Below are 19968 nucleotides of genomic sequence, written 5' to 3' on the forward strand. Positions count from 1 at the left end.
TGATAGGTTGGACGGGCCTCCAGACAGTGAGCAAAGATCTTTCACTTATAACCTACCAAACCCAGTCTGTGCACGTCCTTGTACATCACGCTACTGTATATCTCGGGCCTCAGGATGTAGTAGGTGTTCAATAAACATTAAAACAAATTCTAAAGTTTATTTATATTTGAGAGAGAGAGACAGAGAGAGAGAGAGAGAGAGAGAGAGAGAGAGAGAGAGAGAACACAAGTGGGGGAGGGGCAGCGAGAGATGGAGACAGAATCCAAAGCAGGCTCCAGGCTCTGAGCTGTCAGTACAGAGCCCAAAGTCGGGCTCAAACTCATGAAGTGAGATCATGACCTGAGCTGAAGCTGGACCCAACTGACTGAGTCACCCAGACGCCCCTAAACATGTTTGAATGAATAACTACATGCAAGAATGTTTTAGCACATGAATGAGTTCAGTAAAGATTTCTTAAACATTTTTTATTGAGGTAAAATTCACATTACCATAAAAGCAACTATTTTAAAATGGACAATTCAATGGCATTTAGTATATTCACAATGTTGTGTAACCATTATCTCTTTCCAAAATATTTTCATCACCCCCAAAGGAGATCCTATACCCACTGAGCATTCATTCCACAAACCCTCCTGCCCACTAGTACCAACCACTAATCTGCTTTCTGTTCCTATGGATTTACCTATTTCTGGATATTCTATATAAATGTAATCATACAAAATGCAATCATTTGTGTCTGGCTTTTTTTTTGCACAATATTTCAATAGATAATATTTTTTAGGTTCATCCACATTATAGCATATATCAGTACTTCTTCCCTTTCTATGGCTGAATAATATTTCATTATATGGATGTACTATATATATATATACATATATATGTATATATATATTTAAATAATTTATTGTCAGCTTAGCTAACATACAGTATATACCGTGTAGTCGTGGCTTTGGGAGTAGGTCCACATGATTCATCACTTACATACAACACCCAGTGCTCATCCCAGCAAGTGCCCTCCTCAATGCCCATCTCCCATTTCCCCATCCCCCCAACCCCCTATTCCCATCATCCCTCAGTTTGTTCTCTGTATTTAAGAGTCTCTTATGGTTTGCCTCCCTCTGTTTTTACTTATTTTTCCTTCCCTTCCCCTATGGTCTTCTGTTGAGTTTCTCAAATTCCACATATGAGTGAAAACATGTGATATCTGTCTTTTTCTGACTGACTTATTTCACTTTGCATAATACCCTCCAGTTCCATCTTGCAAATGGCAAAATTTAATTTTTTTTAAAATTTTTTTTTCAACGTTTATTTATTTTTGGGACAGAGAGAGACAGAGCATGAACGGGGGAGGGGCAGAGAGAGAGGGAAACACAGAATCGGAAACAGGCTCCAGGATCTGAGCCATCAGTCCAGAGCCCGACGCGGGGCTCGAACTCCCGGACCGTGAGATCGTGACCTGGCTGAAGTCGGACGCTTAACCGACTGCGCCACCCAGGCGCCCCCAAATTTAATTAATTGCTGAGTAGTATTCCATTCTCTCTCTCCCTCTCTCTCTCTCTCTCTCCCTCTCTCTCTCTCTCTCTCTCTCTCTCTCTCTCTATATATATATATAAAACATATTCTTTATCCATTTATCAGTTGATGGACATTTGGGCTCTTTCCATAATTTGGCTATTGTTGATAGTGCTGCTATAAACATTGAGGTACATGTGCCCCTACGAATCAGCACTCCTGTATCCCCAGTAGTGCTATTACTGGGTCACAGGGTAATTCTATTTTTAATTTTTTGAGGAAACTCCACACTGTTTTCCAGAGTGGCTGCACCAGTTTGTATTCTTACCAACAATGTGAGAGGGTTCCTCTTTCTCTACATCCTTGCCCACATCTGTTGTTTCCTGAGTTGTTAATTTCAGCCACTCTGACCAGTGGGAGGTGGTATCTCAATGTAGTTTTGATTTGTATTTTCCTGATGACTAGTGATGTTAAGCATCTTTTCATTTATCTGTTAGCCATTTGGATGTCTTCTTTGGCAAAGTGTCTATTCGTGTCTTCTGCACATTTCTTCACTTGTGCCATACTTTGTTAACCATTAATCCCTCAGTGGACATTTGCATTGTTTCCAACTCTTGTGAATAAAAGCGCTAGGACCATTTGTATACAAACATGTTTCAGTACTTATTTTCAACTCTTTTAGGTATATGCTAGAAGTGGAATTGCTAGATTGTATGGTAATCCATATTTAACTTTTTTTTTTAAGTTTACTTATTTTGGGAAAGAGAGAGAGAGTGCAGGAGGGGCAGAGAGAGAGGGAGACAGAGAATCCCAAGCAGGATCTATGCTGTCAGCATAGAGCTCAATGTGGGGCTCTATTCCACAAACCTTGAGATCATGACCTGAGCGGGAAACAAGAGTCAGTTGTAACTGTTTCCCATTAGCTAAATAAAGTTTTTCTGAATGAACAAAAGAAAAGGTAAGTGGGAGCCTGGGAGGAAGGGAATGAGGGCTTTTCCTACCCTTCACAAACAGTGCTGGACTCTGCCTTTTGCAAACCGTGGTCTGGGTCAAATTACTTGAATTCTCTGGTTGCCTCTCCATCCTCAAAGTAGGGAAAAGAAAACTTATCTCTGTAAGCTGAATGAGATCTTGATCTGAAACTCCAGGCACAGAGTAAGCCCCGCAAATTAACTGCCTTCCCTTACTGGCTGACCTCGCCGCCGTTTAGCACTCCACCCATGCGCCTCTGTGCCTCTGAGGCCAAGTCCACGCCGTGAGGCCCCCAGCCCAGCCTTGCCGCAAACTACGACTCCCAGCAAGCACCTCTTCCAGGCCGCCTCTTTCAGCCTCGTGCGCATGCTTTGGCAGACGTGGCACCGGGAACTCGGAGGCGGGGAGCGGCTGGGAAGTGGCCGTGTCTGTTGGACCCGGCGGAGCTGCGGGCGCGGGAGCCTGAGTGGAGAACGGAGCCAGCCGTAGGCAGCTGCGGCGGGGATGGCGCGGGTCGGGCCGGCATGGCTGCTGCTGCTGCTGGCAGTCTGGGTGAGGCTGTGGCGCTGGGGTCCGGGAGGGGGCGGCACGTGCGCCCCACGCGGGGGTCCGCGCTCCCTGCTCCCGGCCCTCGCGGGACGTGCGGGGAGCTGCCTCCAAACCCCGGGGTGGGGGCATGCGTGCCGGGCAGGCGTGGACCCGGTGGCCGCCGGGGAGGCAGTGGGGCAGTCCCCGTGCCCTCCCCGCGGAGCCCTCCAGGGCGCAGGGTCCGAGGGAGCCACGCAGTGGGCTTGCGCCGCGGGCACAACTTTGCGGGGGTGCAAGTCGGGGGGGCAGCCGGCGGCTGGGGCGGGACACAGGCGGGTTGGAGGGTGCGCCGCGCCCATACTCTGGGCCCTGCACCTGTGTGAGTGCGGGGTGGGAAAAGGGTGTTTTATATCTGTACTGCTGGAAACCTTACTTTAGGGCCACCTTGTTCTCGGTTTCCACCCTGAGCAGCAGAGAAAGTGCCGGTCTCCACCTGGTAACCCTGCCTGCAGGCAGGGCTGGGTGGGGTCCGCGGAGGAGTTCTTGCTTCTACACCCAAGTGCCCTGGCCCGAACCTCAGCCACTTTCTAGTTTGTGACACTTGCGACTTAGTCTCCTCATCCATGAAGTGGGGACGGTAAAGCCCCCCCCCCCCCCCCCCCCAAGCCGTCGGGTGCGGGTCGGATGGAGGAAGTTCTGTGAACTGCAAAATCATGCAGGAGTGGAGTAGGGGTGAGCCAGCGTGCTGGGAGTGGTGGGCTCGCTGAGAGGAGTTTGCTTACAATTGAAAGGGGCAGAGGCGGGCGGGGGTGGCTCCAGGAAATCCCTAGAAGAGGCCAAAATGTATGTATTTGTCCACAATGCCCAGGGCTCTCCAGGTTTGGCTTCGGTGTTACTGTGGGTGTGTGATGGGATAATGTGGCCTCATTCCACATCACTCCATAACTTCTGGTCGGTCTCCCTTCTTTTAGGACGATCTTGGCTCCTTTTTTCCCAATGAAGTTCCCAGAAACTTTCTGCTGTGGGTACCCTCTCCAACCCAGATTTTTCGTTTTTTTTTTTTTTCTGTTGGGTGTGACAAGAATGCTGGGCAACAGGAGGAGAAAAACTGGAGTGTGGATTTAGTTGCTTTAAACAATTTCATCTTTTGATATCCTGCCTTTGGGGCATCACCAAGGAGGAGTGACCCTGTATTTTTTGGTGGTCTGGAAGTCGGTGGGAAAGGCTGCTTCCTGTTCCCTAGATCTGGCCGTTCTCCCTCTGGGATAGAACTAGTCTGGAATGGGACAGTGTCCCTTTACCTGCGTCTACCTGTGGATGATCTGTTTGCATTCTGTTTTCTGGAGCCAGCTGGCTTGGGCAGGTCTCTGGTCCAGGAGATACCACAGGACTGTGCAGAGGGGGCCAGCTCCAGCGGGACCCCCTATCAGGTCTTTGCATTTGGGCTGTTTTAGGGGGTCCTGCTTTCCTCTATTCTTTTTTCATCTCCCTTCTATAAAAATAGAGGGCTTGGGAATCTGACTGGAAACAAGTTTCTTTCGGCAATCATTTATTTATCAACGATGTTGTTTGGCGCTGGATTGGATTTTGGATGGAGAGCAAAGCACAGATTATCCCTGACCTCCGGTGCCGCCCTGGCTTGGGCAACGGAGTCAGTCCTGTGAGCAAATAAAGACAGGGCAGTGAGCACTAATACCCGAGGTGCTGGCAGCCTCCTCATTAATTTGGTGGGAAGGTCAGAGGTCAGCCATGGCTTTCCTGAGGCAGTGGGTTGTGCAGTCTGGACGAAGTGGGGGTGGGGGGAGTCAGTGAGGCAGTTAAGGTCTGCTGGTGCTCTCCATCTCCAGGTGTGGAAGGTTGGGTAGGTTTGCTGAGAGCACTAGAACCTGGGAGTCTGCAGCATGAAATTGACCTTCTCCTTTCCCCATGCCCTAGCTTGGCTCAGCAGGTGTCAATGGTGCAGGGCCAGTGCTGAGTGGCTGGTGGAGACCAGGGTGGGCCTCTGTAAATTTAAACTCTATGTATGTCCAATAAGGGCTCCCAAGGTCCTAGGAGTGTATTGGGTTTCCTCGTTTGCTCAATATTTACTGAGAGCTGATATGTGCAGAGCACTGGACTGTGACCCAAGGGACATGAAGCAGTATAAAGGGATCTATAGAGATTCACGGACAGGGATATATACCTACCACGTTTTTTACAATAGTAAAAATATAGAAATGGCTTAAATGCTCAACAATAACAGCATAGTTAAATGATTTTGGGTCCTGTCCATGCCATAGAAAGTGATGTTTATAAAGAATATTTATATTTATTAGAATGCCATGTTGACTATCAAAATATTTTATATGCTTATGAAGAATATCTAGGGACATGGAAAAGTGCTTCATAATTAGGGGTAAAGCAAGGTACAGAACGAATCCCAGGGTGGCTGAAGATAGCTTCATATGTGATTGAGGAATTAGCAGTGCATCAGAATGTTAACAGCGATTGTTCTAGAAGGCACAGCTCTGGGTGACTTTTGTTTATTTCTTTGTTTATGCTTTTTTCTATTTCCCCAAGTTTTCTATATGGATGTGTATTTGTTTTTTGATCAGAAAAGTTAATTAAGGAAAAAGGTTCCTTTGGGGCCTCTCAGCCTTCCAGAAGAATACTGGGATGAAGAGTCACAGTCAGCACTTGGGACAGGTTGGTTCTAGCCCTTCCCTCCTGGCTAGGTATCTCTGCCCTCCATCTGGGGAGGCTGTGCTGTCCTGGCCCCACCCCTGCAGCTGACTGCCCCTTCCTGCTGCCCTTCTCAGCTCCTCCCTGTGGTGGCCCCTTCCCCAGGCCATCCATGCTGATTGTGGTGTAGTCGACATCCAGTCCTCAGAATGGAGACATGTCGGAGCTGGAGGGGACGTGAAGTCATCCGGCTCAAGTGGTTCCAGCATCAGGCCAAGGATTGGAACTGGGCTGTGACAGTTTTCACTGGTCCATAGACACACTGGAAAAGTAATAATGGTGAATGGTTTTTCCACGAATCCAGATACTTTCAGTTTAAAAACTTGTCCATTTTTCTGACATGATGTCCATATTGGAGGGAAGGGGCGGTTTTCAGTGTCCTTTAGAAAAAATTAAGTAGTGATGGTATGTTGATTTTTTTTTTTTTAAGAAAGTCTTTTCTAGATAAAACTTATTTTTAAATGTATAATATACATTATATATTTTAAACATGTTATATATTTTAAAATGTTTTTAAAAATATATAAAATACATTTTGAAAAATATATTTTGCCAATCCCTGAGATTCACAGGTCTGAAAACTCCTGATATAACTCAACTCTTTGATTTTAGAGAAGTGGGGCTTTGAGAGGGAAGGGTCTCAAGGCTGCTGGGTTTGTAAAGACAGCTGGGATTGGTGCCAGTCTCCTGAATTATAGATCAGATTTCTTCCTGCTCCGTCTCTGCCATCCCAGCCCCCCATCTTCCACCTGCTTCCTTCCTCCCAAGCCACTGCTAGGGCCTCTGCCCTTGACGGTGGCTTGACGCTGGCTTGATGCTCAGAACCTGGTGGGACAGTGGGTGGAGGTGCAGGAAGCAGGAGATGTTTGTCCCTGGTCTCTCCTGCAGAGCTTTTAATGTATACATATTTAGGTTCTACACCATTATATATTTAATAGGCTTTTGTGGGCTGGCCTGGGGACCTAATTGCCATTTATAATGCTGTTTGGAACCTGGAGTGCACTTTTCCCACAGAAACAAACACATTACAGAGGAAATTTTAAAACAGAACTGGCACATCAATGGGAGGAATAGCTGAGCTCCGTGTGGGTGGCAAATGCTGAGTGCTGTGCGTTTGGGCAAGGGTCAGGCCGAGGGCCCCCAGTCACTAGAGAAGGGTCCTAGCTCACGCCTCACGAGGGCCGACTCCAGGCTCTGTGACGATGGGGATCTTCCCTGTTCTGCCTGTTGTGTTCCCAGCACCTAGCCCAGGACCTGGCATGCAGTCCTCCCCGGTCCATGGTTGGCCGGAGGAACTAGTTTTGCAGGCAAAGAAAGGAAACCATCTGGGGTAGAAGTACAGACAATGAGGAGTTATGGGCCGGTCTGGATGGAAGGAGAGATTTGAGTCTCGGGAGGGGGAAATCACATTGGAAAAGTGGATTGTGATGAATGTTAAATGCCTGGCAAAGCTTTTGGGACTTGGTTCTGTAGGTGATGGAGAGACGTGATGAAAGCTGCCCTTTTAATAATAAGATCAGTCAGTCCACACTGTGGGGTTGGAATGGAAGAGACTGGATTAATTTTCCCAAAACAACACTTTCTTCCTCTCTCTTCTCTTGTATCTATAAGGTAAAGTCAAAGTGTGATGTAATGGGTAGAACATGGGTTTTTAGCCAGCTGGGCACTGAAGAGCTGTGTGACCTTGGGCCCTGCCTCAGTTTTCTTGTTTGTCAGTGGTGATTTGCATTTGCAGAGTTGAAAGCATCAGAAATAATACAGGAAGCACCCAGCACAGTGCTTGGCATATGGGGGCGGGGGGGGGGGGGGGGCAGGCACAATAAATAGGAGCCAGGGCAGTTATCTCAAGTTGGGAAGGAGAGGTGCTGGGGAAACCGGTTAGGAGGCCAGAGAGGGTGTGAGCAGAGACTGCAGGCTGTGAGTTGGGGGGCTGTGCTGCTGGGATTCTCCCCATCACAGTTCCTCTGAGCTGGGCTCTTGACTCGCTCCTTGCCACTCCCCAGTGGGCCCTTGCAGAGCCTCTGAGGAAGTAGAGGGGGCTGCAGAGGGTCTAAAGATTTATGTTTCTCTCTCCTTTCTTCTGAAAGTGGATACTCTTTTGAGAATGATGATACCAACCACACCGCCTCCCTGACGGGTTTGCTTCAGCTTTGCGGTTTTGCTCAGTGGGGCTCTTGTGTCTCAATTGGTGGTGGTGGCTAAGTGACAGTGAGTCAGAGAGTGATGCATGGGGTGTAAGGAACCTAAGTGCTCATGTTACCAGGACTTCCACGGTTTCTTTGGCCCCACACTCCCATTCCTCCTTCCTTTTTTTTCACATCTAGCATCTTAGATGCTAGTGGGAGAGGGGAGGAGCAGGGATGCCCACCCATTGCTGGGCTGCCTGGCCCATCCTGCAGTACTGGCTGGAGCCTCTGGCTACCCAGGTGATCTGTTGATGAGAATTATAAAACAGTTGGCATATCTATAGAGGGCTTTGGAGTTTGCAAAGCATTCCCATGTATTTCATTTTGGTGAAACCACTTCTAAATAATTAGCTTTGCAATCATGCGGTGGGGGGTTAAATACTCAGATGGACTGTGGGGTTAGAATAGCCTTTGGTGTCTTTTTATTCTCCAAGGGCATCCTGAGCCCCCAGTTTGATGTGTACTCTGTTCCCAGATGGCCTGATGGTGAGGCTGTGCCTGGCTTCATTGCAGCTGGCTGGGATTGGAGTAGAATGTCCATCTTCTGACCCCCCAGAGAATCCCCCAACCCTTTGGCACGAGCAGATGTCATTAACTCATGAGCAGATGCTTTAATCCTTGCTTTGGAAGGTATTAACGGAGATCTAGGTTGAGAGCCCTACGCTGGGGCTGAAACACAGAGGTGGTCTAGTATCTGAGCTGAGAAGTGGGGTTGGCTGGAAAGTTCTGTTGTTGGGCCAAGTAGGGCAGGCTTGTGAAGAACAAGTGGGTTTACTTTTGTCAAAGGGTCTGACTTTGCTAGGTCCTGGGCAGAGTATGGTACCTGCTCCTTATTTCCAAGGAATGTAGACCAGCACCTGCATGCTACCCGTGTCCCAGATGTTCATTCATCCCATAGGTCTTTTTTATGTATTTAGTTTTAATTTTAATTGTTTTACTTTAGAGAGAGAGCGCGAGTGGGGGAGAGGGGTAGAGGGAGAGAGAGGGAGAATCTTAAGCAGGCTCCATACTCAGCATGGAGCCCGATGCAGGGCTCAATCCCATGGCTCTGGGATCATGACCTGAGCCAAAATCAAGAGTCAGATGCTCAACCAACTGAGCCATCCAGGTGCCCTATTTTTTCTTTTTTCTTTAAACAGATACTTCTTGACTGTCTTTTATGAGTCAGACATACCATCTAAGGCATTAGGGACATAATGATAAATAAGATGGCCACCATCCCTTCCTCCTGTTGCTTAGTGGGAGAGCCACTAACTTATTACTTAATTCAGGTGGTAAAGTGCCAGAAAGAGGAAATACAAGGTGATAAGAGAATGTGTAACATGGGTCCCTAACCTAATGCAGCAAGTCAGGAAAGGCTTTTCAGAGGACTTTCTTAGAATCATGTTTTTAAGTGTATAAAACAATGCATAGTACAACAAAGGAAACCAATGATACTGAAATATAGTTCCCAAATTCTATAATAAATATGTGATAAAATATTTGTATTTATTATAATGTTTCATTTAGGAAGATCTAATGGCAGGTTTGATATTTTTGGTAATATTTAGTGATGAGCATCAACAGTGTTTCAGGATATCTACGCCTGTTGTAAAATGAAAAGTGTGGTTTCTGGGGGTAAGGGCTAAAGAATATATGATTTCTGTTGGTGGCAAAGTCACAGACACTGCTGGTGCTACTATAATTTGTTGCCTACACTCATGATAAAAGTAAGGCTAAATTTCAGTTAGAGGTTAGTGAAAATAAAGATACTATTTCCTCACTCAAGTTCACAGGCCCCAGTGTAAAGAAGAATTATCCAGGGGCGCCTGGGTGGCTCAGTCGATTAAGTGTCTGACTTTTGATTTCGGTTCAGGTCATGATCTTGCAGTTCATGAGGTGGAGCCCTATGCCAGGCTCCTCTGTGCTGATAGCCTGGAGCCTGCTTGGGATTCTCTCCCAATCTCCCCTCCCCCCCCCACCCCCAACGTGTGCTCTTTCTCACTCTCTTTCAAAATAAATAAGTAAATATTTAAAAAAGTTATCCAAAACCATGGAAATAAAAGATGCTTTAGTGTCTCTTTAATGTCATATTAGAGCATTGTCTAAGAAGGACACCTAAGGGCCATCCAGTACTCTAGGGAATATAACTGTATTATTCTTTAGGACCCTTATTTTATTTTATTTTATTTTATTTTATTTTATATTTATTTATTTATTTATTTATCATTTATTTATTTTTGAGACAGAGACAGAACATGAATGGGGGAGGGGCAGAGAGAGAGAGGGAGACACAGAATTGGAAGCAGGCTCCAGGCTCCGAGCCATCAGCCCAGAGCCTGATGCAGGGCTTGAACTCACGGACCTCGAGATCGTGACCTGAGCTGAAGTCGGACGCTTAACCGACTGAGCCACCCAGACTCCTCTAGGACCCATATTTTAAAGGTAGATAAGATGCAAATGATTTCTGTTTGGTAGAGAAGAGAGACCCAGAGGTGATTGCCCTGCAGGACTTTAACCAGTTTGATACCTAATTTAGCAGTCTTACAACAGGATTCTTTTTTTTTTTTCATGAACCATATGCATATTAGTTTCTTATAACTTTTTTTTTTTGAGATCTTCTTTAAACCTTTTTTCCCTTATATCCTTTTTTGATGTAACTATTTTTAGTGGGTCACTTATTAAGAGGTCAGTAACCCTGGGGCATCTGAGTGGCTCAGTCGGTTGAGTGTCATGATCTCATGGTTCATGAATTTGAGTCCTGCATAAAGCTCTGTGCTGACAGCATACAGCCTGCTTGGGATTCTGTCTCTCTTCCTCTCTCTCTGTCCCTCTCCTGCTCTCTCTTTCTCTCTCTCAAAATAAACTTAAAACAAAACCGAGTTCAGTAACCCTTCGAAATATGCTATTTGTATGAGATTTAGGTTCTTAAACATTTGAGAATTCTATGTGACCCCAGTTTAGGAACCAGAGTGAGCAGGATGTGAGGATGTGGCTCTGAAGAGAGAGATCTGGGCTGGACATGTTAATTTAGGGGTGCTGTTCAGGAGGTGGGTGAGATCCCCATGGAGAATGGAGAGAAGGAAGAGAAGGTAGAACAAGCGAGCCCTGAGGAACTTCAACGTTTGGAGGTTGGGGGGACGAGGGATTACAAAGAAGATAGGAAGGGTGGCTGGAGAGGTAGAAGGGAGGCCAAGAGTGTCCTGCTGGGGTTCAAGAGGTTGAGGCAAAGGAGAACTGGAGGTATCTGTAATGTTATCCATGTGGAAGTTGTTGCGAGTCCTCAGAGAGCCTCTGTATCTGAGAGGGGAGTGATGTGGGCTCCAAAGATGGGTCAGTGATAGAGGTTTTTCCTACCAGGCTGTGGATCCAAATCACCATAAGGGTCTATGTATACAGTTGGATTCCTGGCCTCCCCAGATCTGTGAGATGCTATTCTTTAAAGATAAGGCCCAGGAATCTATTTCTAAAAAGCCTAGACTTAGAGCTGGTGTGCGTGCAAACCAGGCAGATTTACAAGTAAACAACATTAATTTTGTGTGGTGGATAGTATTTTGCCAGTCAGGGCTGCTGCTCTGGGCTGGGTGGTGTGGCCCAGGTTCTGCCCAGGTCATGACCCATGTACACCGGGCACAGTGTGAGGTGGCACTTGGCTTGAACACACACTGCTTTGCTTTTCCCTGAAGGTGTGTAGAGAACTGCAGGCAAGCAGGGAGCAGGGAAAAGATGGGTCAGGCTGTCACTGTGGCTTTTTCCAGTTGGTTGTGCTTAATGGCTGCGTTGGAAGGGGAGGCAGATTTGCCGGCCTCTCCGGTCTTGTATTGGGTGGAGCTCTAGTGAGTGGAGAGGGCTTGAGGGGCACCAGTGGGGAGTGTTCACCTTGACTCACTGTGCTCAGAAGGTCTGGGCTGAGTCCTGGGCTTCACCTGAGGGGTGTTTGTTCACTTCTGTGAGCCTCAGTGGTCGTATCTCTAAAGTGGGGATAGCACCACCTCCCACACAGATTGTGACATTTTTTCAGATATTTTTGCTGCAACTCCTGCAAGCACAACTGTACGTTTTACATTATAGCCAAGTATATGTAACAGATATAAATGTTTTGCTGAATACTTAGTCTTGTTATTTATGATACATACTGATGTTTTCTATTTGATGTCACTTAAAAAATGTTGGTGGTAATCCACTGAATTGATTTGTGACTCAGCTCTTGGGTTGAGTCCTGAAGGGTGGAAAACACTGGTTTAAACCCTCAGCTTTAGAGGATTGAGCGAGATAATGTGTGTAAAAGCACGGATGTACACCATGGGTCATGAGCACTTGAATTGTTATTTTCTTATCAATTAACTGAGCTTTGAGTCAGAGTTCGATTTCTGGAGTGGGAATTTACCTGCTCTTCCCCCTTCTCTGCTGCCTAATTCACTATTCCCTCTACCAGCTCTTGTTAGCAGGCCTGGCACACCAGGCTGGCAGTGACCCAAAGCCCTCTTGGCGTTAGGAGAGGTTTTTCAAAACATTAAAAGCTTTAGGGACTTAAGTCCTGGTTAAATGCACTGCGGTTGCAATTTCAGGATAAGAAAACCTGTTTTTATAAGCTCTCGGATCAGTTGTCCTGCCCCTGAATTGTCCCTTGTTGACAGCCACATGTTGCGGGGGAAGAGAGGGGAGGAAAACTGTACTGTGTAGACCACATGTAAGGTATGGTTTTTAAAGGAAGCAACACATAAGAAATGCAGCTAGCTTTGTATTTGGAAGAACAAACAATGAGATGTGGGTGGCTCCAGGAATCTGTGGTCTTTGTGCTCCAACTGGGGCACCAGCGATGGGGGTCTGAGTCACAGCTCTCTCACCTTCTTGCTGTGTGATGTTGAGCAGGTTTCTTGGCTCTCCTTAGTTTCAGTTTCCTCACCTATATAATAGATGTACTGCAAGTACCTACTGAAGTCTCTTGCCAAGATAATTAAATTAGATAGGCATGTGAGCTGCTCAGCTGCTCCTGATCACACAGTAAGCACTCTGTACATGGAGCTATTATCATTATTATGGGCTAATCCCTAGGCCTTGAATTTTGGCACTGAAGAATTCTCTCTTGGGTTCTATTCCTTGCCAAGTGCTTTCCCATCTCTCTCTCTTAAAAAGCACATTTAGGGGGCGCCTGGGTGGCGCAGTCGGTTAAGCGTCCGACTTCAGCCAGGTCACGATCTCGCGGTCTGTGAGTTCGAGCCCCGCGTCGGGCTCTGGGCTGATGGCTCAGAGCCTGGAACCTGTTTCCGATTCTGTGTCTCCCTCTCTCTCTGCCCCTCCCCCATTCATGCTCTGTCTCTCTCTGTCCCAAAAATAAATAAACGTTGAAAAAAAAATTAAAAAAAAAAAAAAAGCACATTTAGTTCCTCGCTGCAGCTAGTCAGGGGTCCATATCTCAGCCAGGCCCTATCTGTCTGTCTTACACCCACATACCCACACACCCCATTCAGGGACTCATGGTGCTTGCCTTTATTTCGGAGGCTGTAGGGTAGACATTTGCATGTTGGGAAGTACCAGTGGTGAAATTCCCAAACTTGGTTTGAGGTTAGGTCTTCATTCCTGGTGAAGAGTGCTGTTTAGCCATGGTGGTTGGTGACAGATGCTTAAAATTTGCCTTTATTAAGGGATGTAAATTACCCATATTTAAAAATTAATGTTCTTTTGTATTTCTCTTTCTCTGTCTCTCATCAAAGACGTTCTGGATATGTGTTGCATGCACAGTGCTTTGCAGATTTCGTATAATAGTTCCTATAAAAAACTACGCGGTGCCAGGTGAGCAGAGGAGCAGACAGGTAGCTGGAAGTGAAGAATGGCAGATGAGCTCTCCTCTTACACGGGAAAGTACTAGTGAGCGCTGGCCGGCCGGCCGGCTGGCCAAGGGTTTTGGAAGTCCTGTGGAAGAGGTGGGGGCAGTATTTGGTTGTTTTCTGGGCATCTTTTTTTTTTTTTTCCCCCTGTCTTTTTTTAGGTAAAAAAAAAAAATTTTTTTTTCTAACTAATTTCAGACTTACAGAGGAGTTGCAAGAAGAATACAAAGGATTCCCATCTGCTCTTTACCCAGATTCCACACATATTAACATTTTATCACATTTGTTTTATCACATTCTCCCTCACCGTTTATAAAGTTCACAGACGTGATGCACCTTTGCCCCCTAAATATTTCCTAAAAGGCAAGGATATTCCCTTACATAACCACAGTACAATGATCAAAATCAGGAATGTAGCATTTGGCTCAGAACCCAGTTCAGAATGGCACGCTGAATTGTCATCATCTCTTTAGTCTCCTTTAATCTGGACCAGTTTCCCAGGCTTTGTCTTTTGTGACCTTGATAATTTTGAAGAATGTCCTTTAGCTGGGTTTTTGATGATGTTTCTGTTCAGTGCATTATATCCGGAGGCATACGGTGCTAATTTTACCCATTATTGGTGGTGCTAATGCTGGCCCCTTAGTTAAGGAGGTCTCTGCCAGGCTTCTCTGCTGTGAAGTTACATTTGCTTATGGGGTGATACTTAGAGATTGTTAATTATTTCCTCGATGGTGGCCAAGTGGTGATAATTTTTTTTTTCTTTAAAGATTTAAATTGGACATGCCTTTATGGTGACTGAGAAAAACAAAGGGGAAGAATGAAATCTATCTAAGGATGAAGTTTTACTTTGGTGCATTTTTTTCTTCCAGTCTTTTTCTGAGCATAATTTTGTGTGTAGTTATAATCATGCCATGTACATTTGAACTCCATTTTTTGAAACTTAACACTAAAGCAAATATTTCTTCATTGCACAGTCTTCGAAAACATCATCTAAATGGCTGTATTATTCTGTTGAATGTTTTCCTCTAAATGACCATTCCCCTGCTGTTGAATATTTAGGTTGTTTACAATTTTTGACTCTTACGAGTAGGACCGTGTGAGTCATCTGTCAGAACCCCTGCTAATTTCCTCAGGACAGATTCCCAAAAGTGGAATTACCAAGTCAAGAAGCATAAATACTTTTTTTGAGATACTTGGTGAATTGTGCCAAATAACTTTGAAAAGAATTGTACTTTTGCCAGCACTTTGTGACATTTGGGTGCCATATTTTAAGAGATTCGTTAATGATGTTTCTCAATTTTTTTTTTAACTGTGACCCACCAGTCAAGATTTGTGTTGAGACTAATTTCCTCTATTTTGAATTACGAAAGCATCAATATTTATTTCCCCAAATAAATTCTAGTAATATAGCACATTATTCTTTTTAAGCTCTAACACTCTGCTGCCAGCTATGGGGATAGCTCTGAGAATCATGAACATGTCTGTGTCTAAGGTAGATCATTCAGGATGGTGAGGGATTTGAGGGCACATGTGAGGAGCTAGGGTATTTCACCTCTAGGATCCTAAGAAGGAATGTGTTTGCTCTTTTCAGAGTGCAATAGGCTGATAGGCATGGGAGAGGGAGGAATTTGAGCTTTCTGATGATAAGCTATCTAAGATGAAATGGTAGGGTGGAGGACATGGACTTGTAAATATTTCGTTCTCTCAGCCCTGTGGGCCCACTGCGTGGCGCAGCCTCAGGAATTTTGAGTCCTTGGCTCTGGAGGGCTACCTGGAGGCCTGAGATGGCATGTGAGGAATGCTGTGTTGGGGAAACCAGCCAGCCCAGCTCAAGCCTGTGAACTGCAAGGCCTTCTGGTCTCCTGCAGTGGTCCTCTTAGTCATAAAGGGCCGAGGTTGCAGGGAAACTAGAGAGCTACTAGCTGACTTTCCTTTCATTTGTGGGTAGTTGTCACCAAGTGACCAAGACACCTGACGGGAACAGGCATGGTGAAACTTGGGTAATTTAGGAGGAACACAGTGAACCAAATCTTTGATAGTCCCTCTGTCTCCTTCCTTACAACAATTTATCTGAAGTATAATACATGATTTAGTGCCTTAGACTCTTTGAAATATCCCAACTGGAGCAAATGTTAATATTTCTTTCCAATTTAGGCTTTTGTTCCAGTAGGGACTCAATATCCATTTGTATGTCTGCCAGAAAACCCAGAATAAGTACCTTACAGAGGTCATGTAATTCACTCATGTTGAAGCCTAGGAAGGGGTGTTCTAGGGCCAGTACATACTCCTGTGGGTCAGGGACCCAGGTACCTTTTATCTTACTACTACACCTCTGTAACAAGTCCTTTCTCCTCATTGTCTCAAGGTGGCTGCTTGAGTTCTAGCCATCTTGTCTAAATTCCATCTGGCAGGAGGAGGAGACTAAGAAGACCCAAATGTCTATTAGGAACAGTTCCAAACACTTCTGCTTATATTTGAGGGGCCAGAGTTTAGTTGCACAGCCAGCCACACTTGCTGCAAGGGACACAGAGGAGCGACTTTTAATGTGGGTGGCCACAGATCCAGAGAAACTCAGCAGTTTTTGTCACAAGGTATAATTACCTTACAGTACTTCTCTGGTAGTGATCATGAGGATAGATTTATCAAAATGTCACAATTGGCAGGGACTTTGGAAATTATTTTAAGTCCCTTCATTTTACAGAGACTTAGAAAAGAGAGACTTGCCCAAGGTCACACGACCAAAAGGTAAAGCCAGTGAAAAACTTGGGTTTCTGGCTCTTTCCACCAAACCTCCAGCTCTAAATTCTCAGTCAGCTCGAATTCTCTGACCTTGGGTTCAGGTCATCTGTTTTTAACATTTTTCCTGGATCCCTTTACCACCAGCTTCTTTAGAGTCTAGACTTTTAGATTCTGACATTTGAAAACTATTTTGAGCAAAATGTGGGTTACACTAAATTAAAACCGGTTTCTTCACAGCTCCCAACATAGGAAGGGTATCTTTTTTCAGGTGACAGAGCAAAAAAGGTCAAGTTCCACCTCCACCCCTTTTCCTAAATGCTAAAATTTCTGTCTTCAAATCACCCTCCTTTAGCAAGCTGCTTTTACATAATTGAATACCCCTGGCTTCATGATCCACATTGAATAGTGAATCTGTAATGACAGCCAGCCTCCCCGGCTACAGAGAACATGAGGGTGCTGGCACGCACCCCAGAGATCTGGAACTTTTTCCAACAGAGGGTATAGTGTGGCAAGGAGTGTTCTCCCTATTATTTTCCAAGATTGTACCACTCTTTATCTCCTTAGTCTGGTGGGGATGGTGGGTGAGGTTAAGTGAAGAGAGAGCAGTTTAAGTGTGCTGTGTGTTAGAGAGGGAGAGAGTGAGCTGGAAAGGGGCTCAGACTCCTGTACACAACTTCTAATGAACAGCACATCTGGGCTCATTGATCCAGGGCCCTGAGAACAGGGTACTGCAGAGGGTTATAAATCCCTTCTTGCCATGGTATTTTGGAAGTTTGGGGCTTTTCCTGGCTGCTCTGAAGGGAAGGAGGTGCTCTTTTTCTGCTTGGGTCCAGGGAGCTTGTGGGGTTGAGAATAATAGACCACCTCTGGGCAGGAGCTGGGAGACCTGAGCTCTAGTCCTTGCTCTGCTGCTTACCTGTTGTGTGACTTGGTAAGCAATTTAACCTCTCTGAGCCTCAGTTTCCTCATCTGTGAGATGAGGCCAGCACCCACTTGTTAGGTTTTGTGAGGAGCAAACGGGCACAGAATCTGGAAGGAGCATTCTACATGTACCGCGTGGCCTCTTGGTCTGGGTTGCCATGCAGATGGGTGATTATTGCAGGTTTCAGGTTATATCCTGAATGTTGTGTACGTGCATGCTCCTTCCTGCCTGGACGTGCTGTTTTGCCTCATTGTAGCCAGGGCCCTGGAGAGGAAGAGGTGGTTCCCGTTTCACTGTTGTTCTTGCTCTGTGATTTGTCTCACTAATAGTACTAATAAGATAATTATGATTATTATGTACTTCTGTGTGCCAGGCATTATGTTAGGTTCTCTATGTGCTTTTTCCCCCTTCATTTAATCCTCAGCCATGCCCGCAAAGGAGGTATCAGTATTATCCTTTCCACTTTACAGGTGGGGAAATGGTGCTCTGAGAGGTCATGTTGCTCTAAATGACGGTGCCCGTGTTTGACCCCAGGTCTGTTTGGCTCCCGAAGCAGTGCTCTCTCTGTGCTGTCTGAGGGGTGGGGATCCCTCAAAGGGAGAAGATGAGAGTGGGCCTGTAGGCTGGCCCTGATACGGGCAGGAGAGCACTCAGGGCGTCTGGAAGATGAGAAGCCTCATGCCTCCAGCTGTGATGGAGGTGGAGTGAGGGTTTCTGCGCCCAGCAGCCTGGGTGCTGCTGGGCCCTGAAGGGGACCTGTGCTCTGAGTGGGGGTGGAGGCTGCTGTTACCGTGATGGAGGGGCATGGTGTTCTAAGAGGGGGTATATACTTTGACAGGGGACGCTGACATGTGGGGCTCCAGGATTCCCCAGCAGCAGGAACAGAGGCAGCTGGCCTTCCCAGCAGTGTTCTGCCCTGCACTGGGGGAACGTTTTATGGGTCTGAGCCCAGGCCCTAGTGTAAATACTGTTAAAGCTGAGGGTTGGTGAGCAGAACGATCCGAAGCCAGTGACTTAGAATGTAAAGAGCTGCCATACCCGGAAACAGTTCTATGGCTGGCTGGGAAGGTGGCTGGCTGCTGAAGCACTTCTCAGACGCTGCCCTCTCCCCGCTGAGGGCTTGACAAAGCAGAGAGTTTGTGCATCATTAATGTTGTTATTATTGTTGTTATCAGGGTTTGTGGGTTGTGACTTATGAAGTCTGCAGGAAGGCTCTTGGCAAGGCGATTCAAGGCTCACTGGAGCTGCATCTTCAGGAAAGGAAGGAGCGTGCACACTGCAAAGGTTAAAATAGACGGAAGCGGAGGAGAAAGGAGAATGTTAAGTGGCTGGAGGAGAGACCTCTTGGGGAGGGAGGCAAGGGCAGTCCTCCTGACTGCTCCGTGGTTGTGAGCTGATGTGATGGTCCGTCTGAGGCCAGGCACCCAGGGGCCTTTCATCTTCCCCCCCGTCTCAAAGATACTAAGCACGGCATCTTAGCTCTTAGTAACCAAGTCTTCTGGTTCTCTCGGATCTGGGTATCCTGACTCTTTTTCCTCTCTTGCCCCCAAATCTCCAAATCCTGCCTCTCTAGGCCAGTTCTTTTCTCCTATGCCCACACTTGTCCACAGTGGAGACAGCCCATCCTTCTCCTGACCCACTGGACTACCTGCGTGGCTTCCCCTCGTCACCCCAGCTCCCACACTGGGGTGTGCTTTCCCTTCTCAGCAGCCTGACTTCCGGCTGCCTTCCCCCCGCCTCTCTGCTGTTAAGGTTTGCTTGTTATGTCCCTGGGGACTTTGCCACGGTCTTTGCCTGCAGATTGATCACCCCCTTTCCTGTGTGTCTCCTCCCTGGTCTGTGTTGACGCGGCACCTCCACTTTATCCTTCCTGATCTTCCTCCTGGTCCTTCCTCCTCTCCTCAACTGAGGATTTCCCTTGCCTGAAGAAAGCCTGTGTGTCCACACGTCCATGCCTGAGCATATTATCTATCACCTCCCTCAACAGAAGACCAGAGCCTCTTCTGCCACTGCTCCCGTCTTCCATCTTGGCTGTTGTTCCACACTCCTAGCCCAGATCCTTGGAGTCACTTTAGCCTCTTCTCTGTACCCTCCTTGCTTACATAGGAATAGTCACTGAGTTCTGTTGTTTTCCCCCGAGGCTTTTGGATAGACCCATTTCTTGGGCAGCCACCTCGTTGGTCCTTCCACCTCCAGCCTCCCTGATGGCTTCCCAGTCTAAGGTCATGGCCAGATGAGGCTCTTGAGCCAGGCTTTCTTGAGGTGGGGCATGGTCCTACCCACTCTCTCCCAGACCGTCACTGTGCTGTGGTTTGTCTGCTTTGGGTGGCCCCTTCCATGTCTCCCAAGAGCTATTATGCCTTCACTTTATAACATCTTCCTAGTGTGTGATCTCTGTAGAGGTCAGGAGTGTGGTAACCAGTGTGATTTGTCAGGTTTATGTTGCTGGGCAGATATTTCCTGCAGGCTTTCAAGGGGCCAGGCACTCTGCTGGGCCCAGCCCTCCGGAGCTCTTAGTCTAGGGGTGGAATAGGGATTGGGGGAGGTGGAAAGGAGACACCTCCATAGAGAGTTCTAAACT

At 46.6% G+C, this 19968-nt stretch overlaps 1 protein-coding gene across 2 annotated transcripts in view; it reads left to right on the forward strand.

The window, feature by feature from the left end:
• Nucleotides 1-2830: 2830 nt before the first annotated feature.
• Nucleotides 2831-19968, forward strand: part of PDIA5 (protein disulfide isomerase family A member 5) — a 92041-nt gene continuing 74903 nt past the window's right edge. Inside the window, exon 1 of one of the 2 annotated variants that reach the window (XM_043594331.1) lies at nucleotides 2831-3036. In XM_043594331.1, the coding sequence (XP_043450266.1) occupies nucleotides 2989-3036 (48 nt within the window). In that variant the 5' untranslated portion in view covers nucleotides 2831-2988. The remainder of the gene's footprint in view (nucleotides 3037-19968) is intronic. The other variant, XM_043594332.1, reaches the window with a different exon arrangement.

Source organism: Prionailurus bengalensis, chromosome C2, assembly GCF_016509475.1.
Source record: "Prionailurus bengalensis isolate Pbe53 chromosome C2, Fcat_Pben_1.1_paternal_pri, whole genome shotgun sequence".
NCBI lineage: Eukaryota > Metazoa > Chordata > Mammalia > Carnivora > Felidae > Prionailurus > Prionailurus bengalensis.